The 21,998-nt window shown below is 39.2% G+C and overlaps 1 protein-coding gene across 5 annotated transcripts in view; it reads left to right on the top strand.

Moving 5' to 3' along the window:
• Positions 1-21,998, top strand: part of ENAH (ENAH actin regulator) — a 90,433-nt gene that overhangs the window by 43,706 nt on the left and 24,729 nt on the right. For all 5 annotated transcript variants that reach the window (XM_009093767.4, XM_030235635.2, XM_009093766.4 and 2 more), the window contains exons 2-4: positions 518-683; positions 2,039-2,216; positions 13,414-13,498. In XM_009093767.4, the coding sequence (XP_009092015.2) occupies positions 518-683; positions 2,039-2,216; positions 13,414-13,498 (429 nt within the window). The remainder of the gene's footprint in view (positions 1-517; positions 684-2,038; positions 2,217-13,413; positions 13,499-21,998) is intronic.

The raw sequence follows: 21,998 nt of genomic DNA, 5'->3' as shown, positions 1-21,998 counted from the left end.
ATGAGCTGATGAAATTTTTGAGCTGGGCTTTATTCTCTGTGTTTGTTTTCTTGTCTATATGTTAAAAGGTGCAAGGGCCTCCCATTCTCATTTCTTCTTGTAGAAGTAATTTCCACTGGGAAGTGTAGATTGTATGAAGCTAATGCAACTCCAGATTCTTTGCAGCAAGCTTTGGATATGGTTATGGCATTTAATGAAAATTCATGGCTGGTGGTGAGGAAAAGGAGGGGGGAAATAACTGTAAGGGGAAAAGTGCAAAAAGAAGTGAATACTTTCTTGATCTCTTTTATTAGTTGTTAGGCCTGTCTGTCTGGACCACAGCTTTTCAGAATGAACTCATATAAGCAAAATATCAAAGTTCTGGTGCTTTTGTATTCAGAAAGGTGGAGTTTCAGCAAGTTGTAAGGACTATTGCTTTAGCATTTTAAATTAAAAAAAAAAAAAAAAGAACTTAACCAGAAAGATGATGCTTTGCCCCAAGTAATTTTATTTTCTCCTCCACTTTGTATATTAACAGTGAACAGAGTATCTGCCAAGCACGAGCTGCTGTCATGGTCTACGATGATGCCAACAAGAAATGGGTACCAGCTGGAGGATCAACTGGATTCAGCAGAGTTCACATATATCATCACACAGGCAACAACACATTCAGAGTAGTGGGCAGGAAGATTCAGGATCACCAGGTGAGGAAATCTCTGAAAATTTAGAATATTAAGGCTTCAGCAAAATTATGGGGCCAGTTTTAAAAAAATTGTGGTTTTTGACTGATGTAGCAGAACTTTTATTGCTTTTTCCCTGTGATCCAAGCACTTTGCATACCCCCAAGGCAATAGTCCTTTTGCCATTCCTTCCTACAGATATCTATTTATAAAGGCTAGTGGTGTACACAGAAGTCATCTGGTTCTTTTTAAGGCAAAGTGGCAACCTGAAAGCTTCTCTCCCCCACTCTGCACTGTGAGCTGCAGCCTGTGTAGACACCAGCAGTTCTTTTAGCTCTTCCTACCTCATGGAAACTTGGATACATGATGTCTCATTTCCCCAGGTCATTTTGTTCAAAAAACCTTCTGATGTTTGGTAATGCTGATCATCTACCACTTTAAGAGAGTGAGAAGGGAGTAACAGGGGTTACACCTTTATTTCCTTGATGAAGTTGCTGGATCATGATTAAATGGCAAATTAGCACTCTGTAAATGTGCTCTGTCATGTGATACTTGGGATGGGCTTAAAACCTAATCTTTTGTTTGAGGAAAGCTTCCTTTATTTGTTTCCCTCCCTCCCAGCATTTAATAGAATTCTTTTGGTCTGTTTTTGGTCATTTACCTGAAGCCTAAACTGTATGATTTGTTACTAAATATTTACTCCAAGTAATAAATGGTCTCTGTGCATTCATCTGAGAGTAAATCTGGGGTTTTTTGTCCCATTATTCAGCAGAAAAAGGTGAGAGGATATAGTTATCCAAGTGCAATGGGATCCTCCTAGTGGATGGCTTGTAGTAAATGGTTGCCCTAATAGCTCAAATTTTCATCTTTTGTGTGAGCCACAACAATCTTGCCAAATGATACCCTGTGATCCATGGTACAAATCCAGCAAACTGCTGCTGAAAGCCCTGCAAGCCAAGGGGTGCAGCAGCCACAGGGAGGTGGTGATAACTTGGTTAAAAAAGAAACCTAACAAGTACCCAGTGAAATTCATGGGAAAATGAGTTTCTGAATTTCAGATGTGTGTTTCAGTAGTCTCTGGAAGTCAGAGCTGCATTGCTGTTAGGAAACATGGCTGCATCTTTTGAAGTGAGAACACTTTAACTACAAAAGTTGATACAGAATATCTCATTAGTCCCCTTGTGTATTCCCATCACTGATTACAGACAGTGTTGGAATTAAAATGGAAATGTTTTGTGCTTTCAGCCTTGTGTTTCACAGATTATGGGTCGTGAATTAACCCGTGTGGTGAAGGAACAAAATCTACACAGAACTGAAACTTCTGATGAAACAGCAATTTTAAACATAAGTAAATGTATTGTTTTTTTAAATGATTATAGGTGGTAATCAATTGTGCCATTCCAAAAGGGCTGAAGTACAATCAGGCTACACAGACCTTCCACCAGTGGCGTGATGCTAGGCAAGTGTATGGTCTGAATTTTGGCAGCAAAGAAGATGCCAATGTCTTCGCAAGTGCCATGATGCATGCCTTAGAAGTATTAAATTCACAGGAAGCTGGTAAGACTCTCTTCACTTATTTTCTTCCCCTAAGATTGCTCAAATACAGAAAAATTCAAATGTTCACGTGTAAAAGTCTGTAAGTCTTATTTCTAATCATAAGCAAGCCTCTAGGTGTTTTAATTACTTGGATGTTTTGTCTAACTAATTAGTGCTTCTCAGCTCAACTGGCATCTCTGTAATTGCACTTCCTAGCTAGTAAATCAATTTACATATTTCTATATTAGATGCAGAAATTGCTGGCTTTGCCTTTTTTTTTTTTTTTTAAGGAAGCAAAACAAAAAGACCTGCCCAAGAAGCATGTGTACCTTGTAAGGTGGATACTTTTCAGGATTTCTAGAGACATCCAGGTTCCTATTGTGTGTTGGTATTTTTGCTTTTCACTGGTTACTGGTTTATTATAAAATTGTGAAGGTATTTTTCCTCCAACCTTTGCAATTCTCTGGCAGTTTTTACCATGCAGAATCTTCTAGCTCAGAGACCTTGAATCCGGGGCTAACATTCAGATGAGCACAGACAATTTAGACACCAGGTCTATAATTTCATTTGTTTGAAGATCAGGGTGACACAGGCTTTAAAACAGTGGTGGAAAACTTCCTGGCTGTCAGTATCCTGCTGATATCTGTAACATATTCTAGGTAGGCTCTACAGCAAATTGATCAGTCTAACACTGTGACACACACAGAGGGAGTTTCTTTTAAAACACTAAGAGTCTTTTGTGTTCTTGTAACCAAATAGAATTCTTTTGTCCTCATTAAACTTTAAAGATTGCCTGTGTAACAAGAGATAGAACTTGTGTGCCAGTTTTCTTTCTCTTGTGTAGAAGAGAGGCTGTAGATAACTGTACCAGGGCTGTCTCAACTACAGCAAAAAAAGGTGGTTTTATCAAGTAGTTTTTTCTGGTAGTCCTTTCAAGACTTACCTTTGAAACTAATCTGTCTAGGCTGTGATGAGAGTTTCTGCAGTGCTTACATTGTTACACAACACAGGAGGCCAAAATAGAAGTGGTAGCTAGAGTTAGGAGGTTTCTTTTTGCCTGCTAAAATAACCAACCCAGTTGTGATTCCCAGTCTCCTACCTCCCAGCTGGGTGTTTTCTCTTCTGCATCCCTCAGTTCTGCTTTCCCTAAGGGTTACTCAGTTGTAAATTTCTCATGCATTCTGACTCTTCATCACCTGTCTCCCAGCCAGTATTTGGGAACATATAAAGTGTTGGTTTGTACTCTTTTGATGAAAAAGCCTTGATTGATGGTAATTACCACAGATTCGAGGGGTTCAAGTTCTTTCCCATCACCTGTACTTGAAGAATTTGTGTTTCAGTGTATATCTATGCATATACACATCTTTGTAGTTCAGTTTAATTCCACCTGACACTGAAACTGAGCTGCTAGAGAGGATGAAATGACATAGGCAGGCATAGCATTGTTCCTTTTTTAGTTAGACACTGTGTCCTTTTTTAATTTTGTGGCTTGTAATTTCTCTAATGACTTGTTCTCTTGCTACTTTATGCCAGGTGTTTGTGGGCTGCTGCATTGTTCTATTGTTCAATAGTAAAAACTTTATTAATAAACAGAGATGCCAACTTCAGTTTGTAAAGACTTGGATAAAACTAAAATTTTATGACTGTAAAATTTCATAACTGTGTATGACTTAACCACAGCCTGGTTGGTCTCTGGTTTGTTCTCAACAATTCTGAGATGACACAAATTAAGGTTTGTAACTATGTTTGAAAGTGACTGGGTTAACCTTTAAGCTTTTTTTCCTGAATTACAACACTGTCACTTTGTTTCTCCTTGTTGTGAATTTAATTTGGTGGTAGCAGCAGGCACAAGTCAAAATGCATTAATTAGCTGCATCACAAGCTAATGGTGAGCAAAGGAGATAATTGTTCTTCTCTGGCTCCTGTCAGCCAAGGGCTGTGCTGGTTTTAGATGAGCTGTCACCTGTGCCACAGACAGATAGGTGCTCTAGCTTCCATCAAGATGAAATAAAACCAAACCTTCACATCATCAGCATTGTTTCAGCAGATGAACAGTTTTGCACTGCTGCTTCTAAAAATAAATCCTAATAAGGCACAGGGAATTGCTCTCTCAGCCTCAGCTCACTTCCACACAATGTTTAAAGATAAATGTTCATAATATTTCTGTGTTAGATACTGTCAACAAGTGTTCCCAGGTTTTATCAACTGGGAAGTTTGGCACTGTCTGATCCAGATATTACTTAATTTTTCTGACCTGCCTCAGTGTAAGAAGCATCTTTCTGAACATGCTGCTTCAATAATGGAAATAGGTTGCTAAGTGGCTTGCAGTTTAGAAACAAACTAATTGTGCTCCTTGCTCAAAGCTCAGTGAATTTTGTTTTTCTGTAGCTGGGATAATTTCCTAAAAGTGCAGCCAGAAATGAATCCTTGGTGTTAGGTTCCCCCTGCCAGGATCTCTGAAATAGATGAATATTTACTTAGACAGGTCACAGGCTCTGAGGCTCTAATATTAGCTCTTCATTTTAGGAAATGGATTGCAACTGCCTCTCTTTTATAAACAAATTACTCTTTCTGGAAAGGTGTTGGGAGGGTATGTGTCATAAAATAAACTTACCACTGGTATGTGATGATCAATATATTATGTATGGTTAGTTTTGTTTCTTTCAATGTATCTGCCTGGGTTTTTAAAATTTCTAACCCATGCTGTCCTCATTGGTATTTTGATGATACTGCTTCAAAAATCTGTACTTGAAGATGACAACTTGTCTCTATTAGTTTAAAGAAATTGCTGTGTTTCCCAGTGTATCCAAAATGGCATATAGAACCTCCAACTGAAATAAAAATAAAGAGATCCTCCATAGATAGCTTCCCTTTTATTATAGAATTGCATCCAGTTAAAGTTAAATTCTTGCAGTATCCTTATTTTCTGCTGTGCTTTCTCATTTTGGCAATTTCTTTTATTAGCTTGCTTATTTTATGTTGTATTTTATTCATAAAAGGAAAGCAGTTTTAATGTTAGCTGAGCATACTATTCAGAAATTCATAAAGCTGCAGATGAATTTTAAATTTTATGCAAGGGTTCACAGAAATCTAAATGACTTCTGAGGGATATTAAAGATTAAGTTGTGTACATCCTCTTGGTTTGCAAGTCAGCTGTTGGCCATGGCTCTCTCACTCTTTTTAAAATAAAATTAAATCATGGTCTCCTTCTCTTGCATATATTTGAAAAATGTCATTGATCTTTTAGTTGGCATCCTCAGCTGTTCTGCTGCCTGCTGGCAAAATTGGAGGTTGTTTAATTTAGGATCTCCCTCTAGTGGATCTGCTGGAGTCGAGGCTCTGCTGAGCTCACAGGGACAGGCTTTTTGTCCTTCTGAGTTCAGAGTGCAGAGTGAAAATCTCTGAGGTTAAGAGTAAAGGCTTTACTGCAAGTGGCAGCTTTCTGCTAAAAAACCAGTGCAGGTTTGTCTCAAAGGGCTGGGAAGCAAAGGCTGCCTTATCAGTGAAACTGCTGCAAATGCTCTGCTGAGGTAGGATTTATCCTCCCCCTGTGTAATAGGACTGATCAAATAACCATGCTAACTTCTCAAATGGTTGAACTCTGCTTATTTAAATGAATTTATTTTATTTTAGCTCTGTTCTGGTTTGAATGCCTGCATTAGCAAACCCTATTTTCCTGCAGGCTAGTTGGGCAGATTGCAGGCAATGAGCAAATCCAGAAGAGTAGGACAACACAGGACTGCATTTTGTCCTGGAATTTCAAAGAATTAAATACTGCAGATTCCTGCCCCACACTGTTTCAGAAATGCATTAAAAGTGAACCAAGGTTTTATTCCTGGCCCTCATTTGGGAAAATTTTCAAAGACTTACAACTCATTACATTAAATAACTGTTTGACATGGTCAAAAGTGACACCTTCATCAAATGACAAGTGCATGTCATCAAGTTTAAGAGGTCAAATGAAGAGGATTTCTGGCTCTGAGGCTGTGTGCAGTGTGTTCAGATATTCAGTAATTGTCTTGTCTGGAGGTGACAGCTTGCTGCAAAGGTTTTGCATTGCATTACAAAGGAAATTTTCATATCTGCATTAAGTAGGGCTCATTGTTGCAATCAGAGTGGCTCTGGAATGGGAAAAAAGCTTCAATGAAGGGAAATGAGACAGCTGAGAATTCTCTGATGTGTGAGACAATGGATTATTTCTTTGAAGGAATAAGGTCACATAAGGGAAGCTTGTGTTGGGAGGAACAAAGGAGCATCATACCCAGTTCTGCTGCAAAAAGCACCTTCTAGTTCAGCTGGAATCAGTGTTGCTTTGTGTAGCATCTGTCTTCAACCTCAGGAAAGCCTTGCTAAGAGAATAGGAAACTAAGTGTGGTGTTTCTAGATGTGTGATTTGCACCTGGGGAGGTCCTGGGAGTCCCTTGCTGCAGAAGATGAAAGCAGCAGAAGAACTGAAGGAAGGATGTCACAACAGTAAATAAGTCTATTTTCATTCTTTCTCATAGAATTACAGAGATGTAAGATTTGTGATGCTTTTTGTGCTAATCTGTAGCAGTTCTATATTGATTCTTTAAAAGATTTTGGAATGTTCTGGATAGAAAGGCAAGGTCATGAAGGGCTTCAGTGAATCTGTTCTAGTGTTGCCTTAGATCACAGTTTAATTCATAGGAAAATGGGGAGGAAAAAAAAACAATCAGAGGGTTTTTTTTGTTTCCAAGGTCTCATTATTTCATCCTTCTGACCTTGGAGGGGAAAAAGCCCCCTGTGGTTCAAGTTTTTTGAATTCCTTTTGAATGAGTAACTGTAGAAGTTAGGTTGTCCAGTTATTAAATAAACAAATCTTAATTCACAGCTGTACATTAATGTGCAGTCCTTTCTCTTCCAGCAGAGATAGGTAATTAAATCCTTGCTGATAGAGGAATGCACTCAAATAATGGGTTGAATCATTAAATATCTTTGGGAAATGCAAACTGAATCAAAAATTGGGGTTGCCTAATTGGAATATATAGAGAGACTACAGAAGACTGAAATCAGAAAAGTATATGTGGAGCTTGGGGGGTGATTTTCTTTGTACTGTTTTGGTTCATGTCATGCTAAAACTTGTTTTGGGAGAATGAAAATTCTACAGCAGTGAAGTAATGATGCTGTACCTGTACTCCTACAGCCTCTGGAACAGGCTGTCAGCACTCCCTGTCAGAACAGGAGTAACATGATGGTGTTTTTATTACCTGTGTTGTCAAAAGTTGGATAATATCTCTGGTCTTGCTAACAAGATTTTTCCCTTCCTTTTAAATGTTGGATTGATTACATAATTTTTTTAGGTTGTTACCAGGTGTTTGTAATAGCTGATACTGATTAGGTAATCCTGATTTATGTGCCAAAATGCTGACCCTGCAGGAAGTCCTACCTATTTATTGGGCAGAGTATTTCCTCTTCATGGTAATTGCAGATAAGATTATTGAAAGCATCATCAGTGTGAGTTGTGGTGTTTGGAAGTGAAGGGAGGGTTGCTAAGTTTTCAGAGTTATTCAGACTTTTAAGGGTTGCCCATATGGTGTTTCTAATTTTTTGGTTCTTCAGAATTAGTGGTGTATCATGTGAAAGCATTAAATTTTAGGTGAACAAACTGAAGAATTTAATTAAAATTGGGTAGCTGGTCTAAACTGCATGGCAAATACAAATAGAAGTACATTAATTTATGGATAAGGTTTTGCTTAATAAACATAGAGGAATGTCAGTATATTTTACAGTTGAGGGTTTATAGTGTTGTCTTTAAAAATATTATCAGTAGAAGTTGTAGATAGATTAAATCTGCCTTTTGGGAGCAGGGTGTTTTCATAAAAGTCATGAAGATAGTTGTGAAATACACCTTGGTTGGGCTCATATCCCCCAGGAGTGACAGTCATCACCAATAACATTGCTATTTAAACAAATTTTGGCACAGCTAAGGCTGGAGGGGGAGCTCTAAATATCCCACAGTGGATGGTATTGACAGATTTAACTTCAATATTTGCTCCTTTATGTTTGTGGTGTTGTAGTTTCATCCAGCAGCTGTAGTTCCCTGCTGGTGAAGCTGTGTCCCTGGCCATGCCAGGATGGCAGAGGGACGCTGGAAGCTGCTGATGTCCCCCAGCACCCTGGGGCTGAGCCAAGCCTGGCTCCCAGGTTATCAGAGCCTGGTTTCCAAGGCACTGCTGGCTCTGATAGGGGCTTCTGCTGGCACTGATAGGAGCCTTAGCTCTGCTGAAATTCATGTGTGCTTTCATGAACAGTTCTGTTGTTCTCGTTGCCTTTTATTGCCTCCATCGAGTTAAAAGAGCTTGTGGATAGAAGTGGAAAGTTCAGTTTCAAATTTGGAGTGATGAGTGAATTAACTCAGCTGAAAGGAGCTGTGAGTGAGGAAGTAGGTGTTTGAAGGGAAGGGAAGCCTTGGCTGGGAGATGATTCACCCAAACAGAGGTACTGGAGGAAATGTTGTCACCAGTTAATGCCCTGGTTTTTGGCCATCATGGTCTTGCATATAAACCCATAACACCTATGGAGGATATAAAATAAACTTACACTGATAAGATGATCAATACATTCTATATGGTTTGTTTTGTTTCTTTCAGTGGATCTGCTTAGGTTTTAAAAATTTCTAACCCATGCTGTCCTCATTGGTATTTTGATGATACTGCATCAAAAATCTGTACTTGAAGATGACAGTTTGTCTCTGTTAGTTTAAATAAATTGCTGTGGCTTGAGCAGTGATGTGGTTTTGGTTCTGCTCAAGGCTGGTTAGAAAATCAACCCAGCCTTTGTTCTGGCATGGCCTGGAGCAGGACAGGCTCTGAAAGGAGCTGGAGACACATCAAAGAGGGATACCACAGTTGTTGTTCTTACTGCTTCCTGCACAAATCTCTGAAAAGCCTGCTTTCCATTCATTCAGAAAACCTTTAACCATTTAAACACAATTTTTTTTTTGTAAGTTCTTATATACCCTAACAAAAACACATCTTTTTGGCTGTAGCTTTGAACTTTTGCCTGGGGTGTGGGCTTTGTTTAGTGGGAGTATTCCAACTCTCCTTAAAGAAAATATTTTCCAAAGATTATAATTAGCCAGGTCACTCATGTTTATATCATAGAAATGTATAAATAAATTTGCTGTCCACTTTCAGTCTTTGAAAAGACTTCTAAAAGACAAGTCACACTTGGATTTGGATATCAGACTGTATAATTGGAACACTGCTTAGTTTTGGCACTAACATACTGAGAAGTGAAGGGGTGGAATTTCTTAGTTACTGAGTTGTTTATATAAACTTTTTCTCTGGGGAGAAAATGGAGATCTTTACCTCAAACTAAAATTCTTATATGTGATATTCGACCAGCTTTAGTAGGTTTAGTTAAAAATTAGGGTGAGAATAAGCTGTACTCTGAAGTACAGGAATTGTAGGAGTGAGGTTAGCTGTGTGGTTTTGCCCTCTTGATTTAGGGCATGTGAGGTTCTGAGGAAGATTTCACATGATCTGGCTGCCCCTGGTCCCCCCAAACCCCTTTCCATCCATCCAGCTCCCAAGTGAGCCTGTGCAGCCAAAGGAAAACACCACTGCAGCTCAGTGTGGAATTTGCAGGACATGTGTTGTGCCAATCTTGAACAGCTGATGCTTGGGGGGTTTTTTAGGGCTACAGGAATGTGATATTTTCAATATCAGCCAGTGTCAACACTGATAACATCCACTGCAGCTGGCATGAAATGAAGTGGGGTGTGGTGTGACACTCCAAAAGAGAGGAGGGAACTGAAAGAGTGAAGCAGCAGAGGAACAAAAGGCATTGAGGGAGGACAAACCCTGTGTTTCCTTCCCCAGCTTGCCAGCTGTGCTTTCTTAGAGTTGTGTAACTGAAATTGGTTTGGCTTTTGAGCAGAGATACAAAGTAACCAGCCAATTAGGGCTAAAAAAATTAAGGAGTTTGATAAACTGTAACTCTGGTTGTGGTTTAAAAGGGTGATGTTGGGGATGCTTGATTTGGTTCAAGCAGTCCCCAGCAGTCTGATGTTGGTGCCACCCTAATTGTCTGTGACTGCATGAAGAACCAGGTCTGGCTGTCATCTAGCTGGTGGAAATGTTTAATGCAGGCTTTTTTCCCTGAGATTTTTAATGTGTTAGATTGCCAGTCCATCTCTCAGCACACAGTTGCCTGAACTGTCATAGAGGAAGGGTGATGCAAAGGTGAAAATAAGCTGAAAACCAGAAAGCACTGAAACTGGAATGGCTGCTGAACAAATTAGTATAAAATTATATCCTCTGTCTGTCAGAATGTGCTGCAGAGTGCACCATCTGTGCTTTTTTAGAAAAAGAGAGATGTTAGGTTTTAAAGAAAACTCAGAATGAATAGACCATTCAGCCTCATCTCTCACTTGGCTTTTATTGGTTTCTGAAGATAAATTGATCCTGTAAAAGGATCAGAGTTCTTTTCCAGGCAGAATCTGAATATTTCTCATGGGGGTTGATGTTTCTGAGGTATCTTAAAGTGTTCAGAAGCCTCTGAGAGTGGTTTTTGTTAGCTAGTTCCTGTTTATTTAATATACCACCTGTCCTGCTACCCAGGCAGTTGTATTTTAGCAATCAAGTGGTTGTCTTAGCTTGCTGTAATAAATTCTAGGATAAAACATGCTTTGCCACCTGGCATGTACCTTTAACATCCTAATGTTCATTAGCAGGGTGGCTGCAGAGGGAAATCCCATGAGAAAACAGGACAGATGACTTGAGAGCTGAACTTCCCTTTTCTTAAAAGCCTTTGGTGTAATCAGGTTGCAATTCCTTAAGGCAAAAATGTGTAAGAAGTCCTGGAACCACCAGGTTCATTGCCAGCAGGTGATTTTTTTTATTTCCCCTCTTCTGTGTGCATAGCTGTGAAAGAAACCCATCACTGGAGCAGGCTGGCCAAGCTAAAGCTGCCTTGGCTTGCTCATGTTTGCCTTGTGCAGAATTGATGGAGAAATTGGTGGTTTTCTGAAGAACAGTGCTCTGGAACAAAGTTTGAGGCTGCAAGAACAGGTTTTCTCACAGCTGGGTGTGTTGGAATAGCCAGTGCAGATGAAGTTTGGTGTTTACTTTCTGGAGGTGTTGGCTAAAGAAGGATTATGGTAAAAAGGTTGGAGAGTGGTGGTCTGCACCCAGCTACTGCAGCATGATAATATCTTCTTCAAGAAAACCCTTTTGAATACTCTTAAAGATTAAATTGGTGGAAGCTTGAACTTTTCATTTCTATGGCATTTTCAGCACAAAGTAGTTCTGGTTGGTATATGGACACATTGTGACCATTTCATTTCTGTTTTTCATTATTAATTTTCAGGTCAGCATGTTCCATTCTGTGGAATAAGACAGGAATTTCATCCCATATCTGATACTCAAAGTGTTGCTTGCAGCTCAAGCTGTGAGCCTTGACTTACTCCAAGTGTTCTGCTGGGCATGGCAAAGCAGCAGTGCTGGTGTTTACAGCACCTTTCAGTGCTGCTGGATTGTGTCTGCTTGGGAAAGGCCATGAAAGGCTGAAGCCTGCTGCAGGCAGCAAATAGCCCAGCTGCCTGGGAGCTGCAGTCATGGGCATTAAACCTCCCACCTGTCACACAGGGGAGAGGAGAGCAGGATGTGTGTCTTACAGAAGGTTTAAAGCAGAGAAGTTTTCCAGATGAGCCACATGGCAGATATTTCTCCTTAATGATCATTTAACTGATAAATTATTAATTAATTTTTAATTATCATTTAATAATTTAATTATTAATTTAATAAATTAATAATTAAATTTTTTTGCATTTAAAATATTATAGGTTTTCTACCTGGGGGTGTCTCTTGGAGGTAGTTCAAGCAAAACTTGTGCATCCCAAGCAAGATCAAGGCATTAGGTATAAGGGCCTAATGCTTGCTGAAAGAATAACTAAGGAAGACAGCACCTCTGTAGTGCACTGCCTGCTTTCATCCTCCACAATTAAGTCCCATTACTTTTTGTAATTGTAGGGTACATAGAGAGTGTGCACTTTTATAATTTTCATGATTAAAGATCACAGTGGACACAATACTGTGGCATTCTGAGGAAATTAACCTTGGTAGGGCTTTTAAACAAGGCACTTCTTTGCTGTGTCTCAAGCAAATTGCCTGTCCTTGATGTGTATCACACATGGTCTTTTTTTGGTTTGGGTGACTTTCACAAATTCAGATGGGAAAAGATTTTGTATTTTGGTATTTGAGATGGGGAAGATCACATTACAACTCCATAACTCTTAACTGGTTTGGTGGAATATCAGTGGGAAATCACTGCTGTGCTCTTGGACATTTTCAAAACTTGATGTTTTAATAGGTTTTAATTCTTGTTTCTTATGAATTCCATAATCTTGGTCTCCTGTATTCAATTCCACACTTTGTTCTTCACTTCTTTTTACACAGTTTTGTGCTGTAAATACATGTGTGATTAAAATGGTAAAGCTTTTTTTGTTTCTACAATACAGATCTCAATTACTTGAAAGTTGTATGGTTCAGAATTTCCCATCAGTAAAGGCTGAAGATGATTTTGCATGACCTTCCCTTTTGCATCTCCTATGCTTAGCAGAATTCACAGTTTGCACATTTGTAATGTGCCCCCATTCCTTTGGACACAATGCTTACCTATGCAGAAAAGGTCTTTGATCCAAGTTGATGACCTGAAATCTGAGTAAAATTTGGTGTGACCTGTAGAAACATGCTTTATCTTCCTTCTCTCAGTGTGGTGGTATGGTTCTGATGGTTTTTCTCCTGTTCTTTTGTTTTTTTCCTTTTTCTGTTTTCTCCCCCTTTTCCAGTGTTCTATTTAGGTGAGTGGTTTCATTTTTTGAGCCTTTCCTGCTCCTCCAAGAGTATTTGTTCATTGTTTTAATAAAAAAAAAAAAAAAAATCAGACTTAGAGTGCTTTTCAAAGCTTTTGTCAAATTCCATCCTACAGAAAGTTTGTTTTGCATTTTTGTGAGACCTTTCCATCCATGTGAAATAAATTCATTCTGCAGATGCGTGAGGTAACATTGTACATGTGTGAGGTTGCAGTTTTTATTTGCTGCATTATGTTGTTGAGCTTGTTTGGCTTAAAAAGCAAAAGTGAGCAGTTCTTAAAATGTTGTGTGATGGCTGGCCTTTTTCTTTGATTTTGTGCCTTTTTTTTTTTGCATGGTAAAAATTCAAACCATTAATTTAGGATCTGTCTTTGCTCTCAGGTCCTACATTGCCTCGACAGAATTCACAGCTTCCCTCTCAAGTACAAAATGGTCCATCACAAGAAGAAATGGAAATCCAGAGAAGGTATGGTATTAAAAATGAACAGCTGTTCAGTTCAAGGAAGTGAGAACTCTTAATGAGGAGAAAATAAATGTCAAGGAGTTAGAATTGCTCTCCTGCACCAGGGCAGCATTTGTATGTGCACAGTTTTCAATGCCACTCTGTAAAAACTTTGTTGCTGGGTCCCTTGTTCCTGCTCTCCACCCATTCAAACAATGCAGTTGGAATTGGCATGCCAGGAAAGAGTTGAAGATCAGAGGGGAAGCTTTGGGAGATTTCACTGTTGTCATTTTCAACCAGGCTAATTAATTTTCCAGTGACTGTTGTGTGTTGAGTTTTTGACACTGAAAAAAGCAGCAAGCGAGGAAGGAAGTTTCAGAAGCAGAGAACTGAGTCATCATGAATGACAGGGCTTTTGTCCTGAGCGTGGATGTGCTAGATCAGAGCATTCTATTGCAAATCTTGTTTGCCTTTTCACTGTATTCTTTAGCAAAAAGCCTTAATTTTCTGCTTTTAGTGTATAAATTAAAGGAGCTTTTAGCAGTTTAATTTTCAACTGGAGCACTGCTGGTTATATCTGTGCTGCCCTCAGTGACTGGTCTGTGTACCCCTGGCCAGTTGGGGCTTTCTCCAAGCTAAGCTGTTCCATTCAATTTCTATCCCTGTGGGATATTTTTTCAGACCTGTAGCATTTTGAACATACAAATTTTTTCCCCCTTCCTTTTAATAATCATTATGTATTGATGAAGTGCCCAATTTCTACAAACTCTGTGGCTGCCATCTTCCCACTTTTGTGGGGTGAGTGTGTGGGTTATGGGTGTCTGACATGGCAAAGGCTTTAGGACAGTGCTGTCACACTGGGCTAAGGGACAACAGCAAGACCTTGGGCTGTCCCAAGCACACTGCCTGTGCTGCAATCCTGGATTATTTTACCATCAAAATACTCCCAGGAGATTAGCTGTTCCCTTCCTGAAGGGATGCTGGGAATGATTCAGGTCACATGCAGGACAGATCCAGGGAGCAGGAGCCTTGAATAAATGGGAGGTGGTCCAGACTGATGGTGTAAATGCACCTAATGGCTTTTTGTGCTGACTGGAAGAATGCTTAAACTTGTTGGGTCTAATTAGCACTGAAGGTGTTTCTATTTGCTATCCAGCATTTAGTATGTTTATGAAGAGGTGAGCAGAACCACATTGCCAATTTAGGAATAATTCATTTGATAAAGAAGCTCTATATGTTGAACAAAGGGTTGCCATCAAAATTGGCATCATACTTGTCTGTCTCTTTTGTTCTGTGTCTTCTTAAATCTGAGCAGGAGTCACTTTATCTGAAAGTTACCTTGTTTAAGAACAAATAGCAAGAACCTCATTACAAATCTGTCTGTTTGATGTGTTCATGTGCAAGTTTGCTGTCATGATAAAAGTCTTTTATGTCACTTCTTTTGACAGACTTTTAAAAAGCCTTTTTTTCTTTCTATTTTTTTTCTGTCCTACATTAGTGGTTTTTAGTATTTTTATTTGCCGTCTGTTCCTTTAGAAAGCTGCATTATCTGAAATTTATAATGCTGAAATACTTTGGAGAGAAGCACTGTAGAGTGGCATCTCCTCAGAATAAGTGCTGCCCTATATTAAGAGCTCTGAAAGTCTCTTGAAATTTTTGGTATGTGAAGGACATCCTATCAGATGGCATTCTTATGGCTTGGCTTTTTTGATCAGTGTGCTTGACTTGTTTCCATTTAATGCAATATCCTCTTTGAAGTCTGGTTCTGGGTTTGTTTTGTTTTCCCTGGAACAAGGATGGAGGCCTGGAATGAGTGTTTACTCATGCTGCTAGGCAGATTGTCCGTGGAAGGACTATTGCCGCTGTGTCATTAAGCTTAAGAAGAACATGTAATTTTGTTAAAACATTTCACCAATGCTTCTTCAGTCTCATTACTCCTCTAACTACATGGTAACAATAAAGCTCAATTAACTCTAAGCTAGAACTTCTCTTCTGTAGTAACTGTCTTGCAGCTTTCAGGCTCTAAGAAGAGGAGTTACTACCATAATGCAGAGAGTAGTAAATAGTTGGGAAGAAAAGGTTGAAATATATATTACTTTTAACATATCTCCAAGTGACATTTCCAATCTCACTAAAGGGTAAAAGCAGTGTGGGCAGACTTGAATCCTGTGGGGAGCAGTAAGACTACAGGGAATGCAAGAAATGGGAATAAATGTTACTGCGTGGGAAGGAACATGGGGTTTGTGATGGATCAGGAGAAAGGCTTTGCCAAGTCTATGGCTTGTGGAATGTGTGTCTGTTGGGTGGGGGTTTTCTGTAAAATGTGCCTTGATAATAGTTGTCTTTGAGTTCTGCTCTCCTGTCCCTCCTCTTAGGTGTGCCTGGGTTTAGTGGTGTGTAACTGATTCCTGTGTTAAGTGCAGGAAAATGTTTTTTAAATTATTCTAGGCTGGAGAAAAATATCTGCCTGCATGAAAATTAAAGGGACCCTGTGGAGGTCTAGTCTAAGCCTCTGCTCAGAGAAGGACTAATTTCAAAGTTAAATTATGTGGCTTGGAGCTTCAGGGTTTTCCTAGGCAGAAATAGAAACATTTCTTCAGAAGTGTTTTGCCAAAGAACTGACCAGTGAAGAGTGGCACAATAAAGAGAGCTCTTCAACCATCAGGGTCTGATGTTTTCCTTTGCTTTCATAACCAGTGGCCAGGAATCTTGGGAAAATTGGGAATTGAAGGGTGAAATTAGTTCATTGCCAGCAGAAGTACATTATTTTGGTTCAGAGATTTTTCTCAAGTTTAGAAAGGATTTAGATGCCCTTACATTTTGGGTAAAACTACTTTGTTTATTTTGCTGCAGAGCTTCCTACTTGAATATTTATATTGCTTACTGGGCAGTGATATAGTTTCTAAGGCTGCTAGGACCAGATGTGCCATCTGAAACTGAGGTTTTTATAAGGCCAAGATTACACATAAGGTGTAATGAAGTAATTTTTTCTGGTGAATGGATGACTTAGTTACTGTCTTTTAAGAAACCTTAACACATGGTGGATGCTTTCCCTCTCAAGGAGTACTTGAAGCTAGCTGTAATTTTCCTTAATTTGCACTCACTTCAGTACAGTAATAGCAAGCTTTAAAACACTCCAGCTTCCATTTTTGATCCTCAAAACTGAAGGGATATTTTGTTCTGTGGGTTGTTTTACATTTTGTCGGAGTGATGGCCAGGCAGTGTTTATAAATTCCACTGATTGATAATGAGCCAGCTTCAGTTGACATACATATTTGTTAATAGCTGCAGAGTTACCTAATGCCAAAGACCATTTTAAAATACAAGATTAGTTCATGGCATGCCTGTGTGTGCTACTGGTGCATGTAAATTTACCTTCTCTCCCAGCCGTGGTAAATACACTGTCAGGAATATGAGTCACTGAGTTGGTATCTAAAATGACACTTGGGAATTTAATGAGTTAATGTTTATAAATAACTTCAAAATGGTCACTGCTTCATAAATAAAGAGCTCCAGGAGCAGAGGAGCTGTACAGATAGTAAGGAATGATGAGGGTGTACAAGCCCCCCACTGCCCTTCAGGGACGCCATGGACCAAAACTCGACCGAATTCTTTCGTAAGTACTCAAAGACATTACAGGCTTGGAAAAGGCAACAGCAGAATATTGGGAGGGATTGTGATTATTAAATACTTTATCTGCTTTGGTTTAGTTTGGTTTGTGATGATACTGTTAAAGAAAACACAGTGTATGTCTGTGCTAGAATTTAGTATTGATACGGTGTGGGGTTCATAACATCCTGTGGAAGGATTCTTAGTTTCAGTGCAAGTTCAGAGACTGTCAAGTGTAGCAGCTTCTTATTTACTAAGAGACTCAAAGGAAAGATTTTTATTTTACAGATTAAACCAATTTTTTTTTGAGTTTTGCTAATCTTATTCTTTAACTACAGTAAAATATTTCCCCCCTTGTAAATTAGTAATTATTATATATTCCTGAGCTGTTTTGAAAGCATATGTAGAAATGCTAAGAGAAAATCCTGCAATTCAGTGTCAATGTAGCTATTGTAGTTTAAAGGAATAAAAGTTTGCCCATGGCTGTGTGTCCCTGGTAGCCTTGTTTCTACTGATTTCCCTACTGTAGTTTTTCCCTAGTTAGTGGCCAGGTGTACAACTTCCAGCTTTCCTTTGCTTCTGAAATCGTGCCATTTATCCAACAGCTTCTTTCAAGGAAGTAGGATTTCTTTAAGAGGGATATGGATTGATTAGATTATAACTGAGCACACAGCTCTCATCTGAGATACATATGAAAAAGATGGATTTGTTGGCTTTTTAGTTTAGGGTTTGAGAGGTCAATAGAATCCACTCATATGATTGTATTGTTTGCATAGCTGTGGTTTAGATGGAATCAAAAGAGGCTTTTCCCCTTTTTTTAATTTTTTTTTTTTTTTTTGTTCTTTAGCCTGTCTCATTTTCTTTCCATTTGTAGTAAAGTTTTCAGAGACTTACCTGGCTTTATGGGTAGGTGTAATGGGTGTTGTGTGGTCACAGCATAATTGTAGATGCTGGTAACATTGATCTGTTGAGAAGACCACTCTTCCATTAAGCAGTATTCTGATGACATAGAATTGCTTTGAAATCTTTCATTTCTGTGAGCTTTTTTCTGTTTAATGCAAAACATGAGATTGGAGTTGCAAGTTGTTCTACATTTTTGGTTATTGTGGTTCCCTTTTAAGTAATTGTGTTCCAGTTGTACTCACTGGAATACACTACCGAGAGTGAGCTGCCAATGAAAGTAGGTTTTTCTGCTGCTGAGATCTTTCTTTTTTCTAAAATGTCATGAGCACAGGTGTCTTTCTGTGATCTAGCTCCTGCCAGGAAAGCTCATGTCCTGTTAGTTTGAGATAATATATTGAAAAGATGGAGATGAGGAAAATTAGGCTTAATGAGGTTTGATCCAAGAGCATTAATAGATCCCTTAGTCTGTTAGAATTCCTCTAATACATTTCAGTTTGTAGATGTCTCTTCATGTCTTTATCATTGTGGCTGGCTACTAATTTTTGCTTGACTGATAAAACCTAGTTCTTGCTATTTCCAGCTAATGCATTTTTAGCTTATAATATAAAAGCTTCTTCTTAAACCTTAAATCCCTTTTGATCAAGGAGATGAAAGCCTGTGTTAATTTGACTGTGGTAACAGAGAAAACATTCGATAGTAAACTGGACCCAGACATTATTTTCTTCACAAAAGGAGAAAAGCTTTGGTAAAGCATTTGACAGATACCAAGAGGGAATTTTGAGTTCATGTGGAAGAGAGGAGGATTGCTGTGGAAGTGTGAGGAGCACAAGAACAGGCATGAGTGCACCAATGGGACCTGTAGCAATCAAATTTCTTTTGGTGTTTTGCTGAACAGAGCAAGTCCTTGTTGCTGATGTGAGTTGAGATACGTGAGAATGAAGGAGAGCAGGAGGAGCTGGATGATATTGCAGATTTGATGATTAGAATAGAATGAGAGTTCACAGTAGGTGTCCTGTTTTTAGAGGGGAAAACCACCAACCTGTAGACCCCATTAGTGTACAGGGAAAATCAAATGGACGTTGGAAGTGTTCCATGCAATGGTGACTGATCGGGAGAAAGCTGCCTGAACTTTGGAAATAGCTGTAAGGACATGGATTTGTGCAGTGTTTCAAAATCATGATACATGTAGTTACTTAGATGCCTTCATCATTTCACCTTGTGTAAAGTGTTTGATACAAACCATAATTTGATCCAGTCTCACCTCTCAGTGCTGCTGAAAGAGCCAAAGGTGCAGAGCACAGCTCAGTGTGGCAGAAATTGTCAGTTCCAGAGCATGTACATAAACTCACTTCACAAACCTCTGGCATTTAGCAGTCAGACTTGGCAGATCTTCTGAGTCCCTGTCTCTTGCTCATTGTACCAAGCTGACTAAGTCTGGTCTGGGTTTCTCTGACACCATGTGCATTATGCTCAGGTAGAAACAGTCCTGACTGTCAAGCACTTGACAGAAAATAAAGCTGACTTGGTAAGAGTTTTAGAGCAGGAGTTTAGGTTAGATAATGCAAAGTGAAGTTTATGCAGCTGAGATTGCTTAGGAAGGTGCAGAGAGGTTAAATATGGATCAGTTTTGCTGAGCTTATGTTATTGGTGCATCCTGTACTTCTTATTTATGAAGATTCTCAGACTGTGAGATCAATCTTGTGCAGATTCTTCTCTGTGGAGGCTGCCTGTGTTTGATGTCAATACAGCTTGCAAATTTCCAAGATGTGGATGTAATTTTCTCTTTGTACATGAATTATGAAATTTGGGGGGTGGTGTGTGTTCATTCCATGGTACATAATGTGTAGGCACTGAGATATTGTAAATATTCACTAGGTTTGCGTGACCATCCAGGAGAGAGAGCTCTCTCCTGCTCTCTCTCAAATGCTGAATTTTGGAGTGGTGAATAAATATTTAATATTAAAGATGGAAGAGCAAGTTGAATGCTGGTACTCCATTTTGATTACTTAGATAAATTCTTGCAAATTTGAAGGGCCATAACAGACACACTTTCCTGAACTTGTACAGAAGATGATTAGCGGATTAAACTATTAAAAATCCGGGAAGCTGCAAAAAGAGACACGTAAATGGGTCAAAGTGTGGGGATAACTTGGGACAGATGAACGACACATGTAGACAATGTAAATCAGTCAGACGGGCGTGTCAAAGTAAGCTTCAATAATGTAAAGCACTTTTTATCCCCTGTAATGTGATCACAGGGCTAAAGTAGCTTGGCTGTGTCTGTATGTCCTTCTGTGGATGTCCAGATGTTCCTGGTGATCACAAGGTAGAGGACAAGGTGCTTCAGCTGGAGCTGAGCTCATTTGGTGCTAGTGCTTGTGGCTCAGGCAGACATTGTGCAGCCTGTGTGCAGCCAGCTGCTGTGTTTGCTGCAGTGACTCAGTGCTGGGAGGAGGAGAGCCATCATGTGAGATGTGTTCTAGTGAGTAGTGACTGTTGGATTAGATAATGCTATCTGTGCCCACATGCTGGGGCTAACAGCATTTGAGAATAAAACTCCAAACATTGCTGGCTTGGTTGTTGCTCTGCAGTTGGAGGCAGGGTTAGAGGAGCTCAGGGCAGCCCCAAAAGCCTGGGTACACTGAGGCTCCAGGTTGAACAACTCAGTTGGTTTGCTTTGAAGAGCCCAGCTTCAATTGTAGCTGATGTGATACATTTACTTTTAAAATTTAGCATTATAGTTATTTCTAGATTTCCTGCCTTTAAAACTTAAAAAAAAACCCAGTGAAGCACAGAAAGATACAAAAACTGTTGAATGTTTTCTTAGAACCACATTTGATTTCTTGTACTGAATATCTTAATGGTAACTTTCAGAACAATAAGTGCAGAATATTACTGCAGTACTTGAAGCCAGCAATGGTCTGGCAACCTTCATGCTGCCTTCTGGGTGTCATCCTTATGTCTCTCTTCTGACACACTTTGTCATTTTAGAAAAAGTAACAGCGCAAGCAAGAAAGTATTTTTCAAAAAAAAAAAAGGCAAAAAACCCACCATGTGGGACACAGAAAATCTCCCTCAATTGTATGTTTTTAAGTCCATGTTGTTTTTAATAACTCAAGTGATGGTTTTTATGTCTTCTTTCAATACACATTGAATTTTTTTTTCTCCCTCATTTGCCTTCTTTTTGTATCTTTCAGCAGACAAAACAGGGATAGTGTTCATATTGATCTTTGAGTGATTTGATGCCCTGCTTTGACACACAGTTTTTCTGCCAAGAAAGAATGAAATATGAAATTGGTGTGTTCATAAATGACAACTAACAGCTGTCAAATATTATGAATTATCAGCCTGCAGCTGACCTCTTCATTCAATGCAGCAATTACTTCAGTCAGCTCTGAAGATATCTCAAGATATTTTGTTTTCTGCAGGCTTTGTCTTGGATCTTTGTTTTCTACAGTGAGTTTTAAAATTAAATACCTCAAGTTTCTGTTCATCTTGGAATGTCTGTCAGCTCAGTGCCTCCTGAATTTGGATACAAAGATGCCTTTGTACTGTTCATGGAAATACCTCTGTTTTTAATGTATTTGGCTTTGTGACAAGAAGCCTTCCAGGTTCGTGGCTGAACTCTGTTATTCAGGTTGATACATGGGCTCCTCAGTGCAGTTTCCTATCATCTTTTTAGGAAAAAATGTAACAGCTTGATCTCACAGCCAAGAGCAAAGCAAGCTAGTGTTAGAATCCTGAAGATTTATGTGAATGTACAGCACAACTTCCACTTGAGGAAGCAAGGTGACCTGCCAGAGCAGGCAGCTCTTTGCTTTTGCAGACTGTTTCAGCTCTGGGTTTGTTATTCATAGGTTTTTTTCTCTTGGTGCCCTTGTGACAGAAGCTCTAGGGTTTGACATCATTGGATTTTCTTCATGTTTTGAGGCATCCTTGCTCTGGTGGAAGGAGTCTCTGCACAAATCCAGTAACTCTGCTGCAGGTGACAAAGATATGGAGGCTTAGATGT

Source organism: Serinus canaria, chromosome 3 (assembly GCF_022539315.1).
Source record: "Serinus canaria isolate serCan28SL12 chromosome 3, serCan2020, whole genome shotgun sequence".
NCBI lineage: Eukaryota > Metazoa > Chordata > Aves > Passeriformes > Fringillidae > Serinus > Serinus canaria.
Note: the sequence above shows the minus strand (reverse complement) of the source record. Positions and strands in the feature narration are given on the sequence as shown.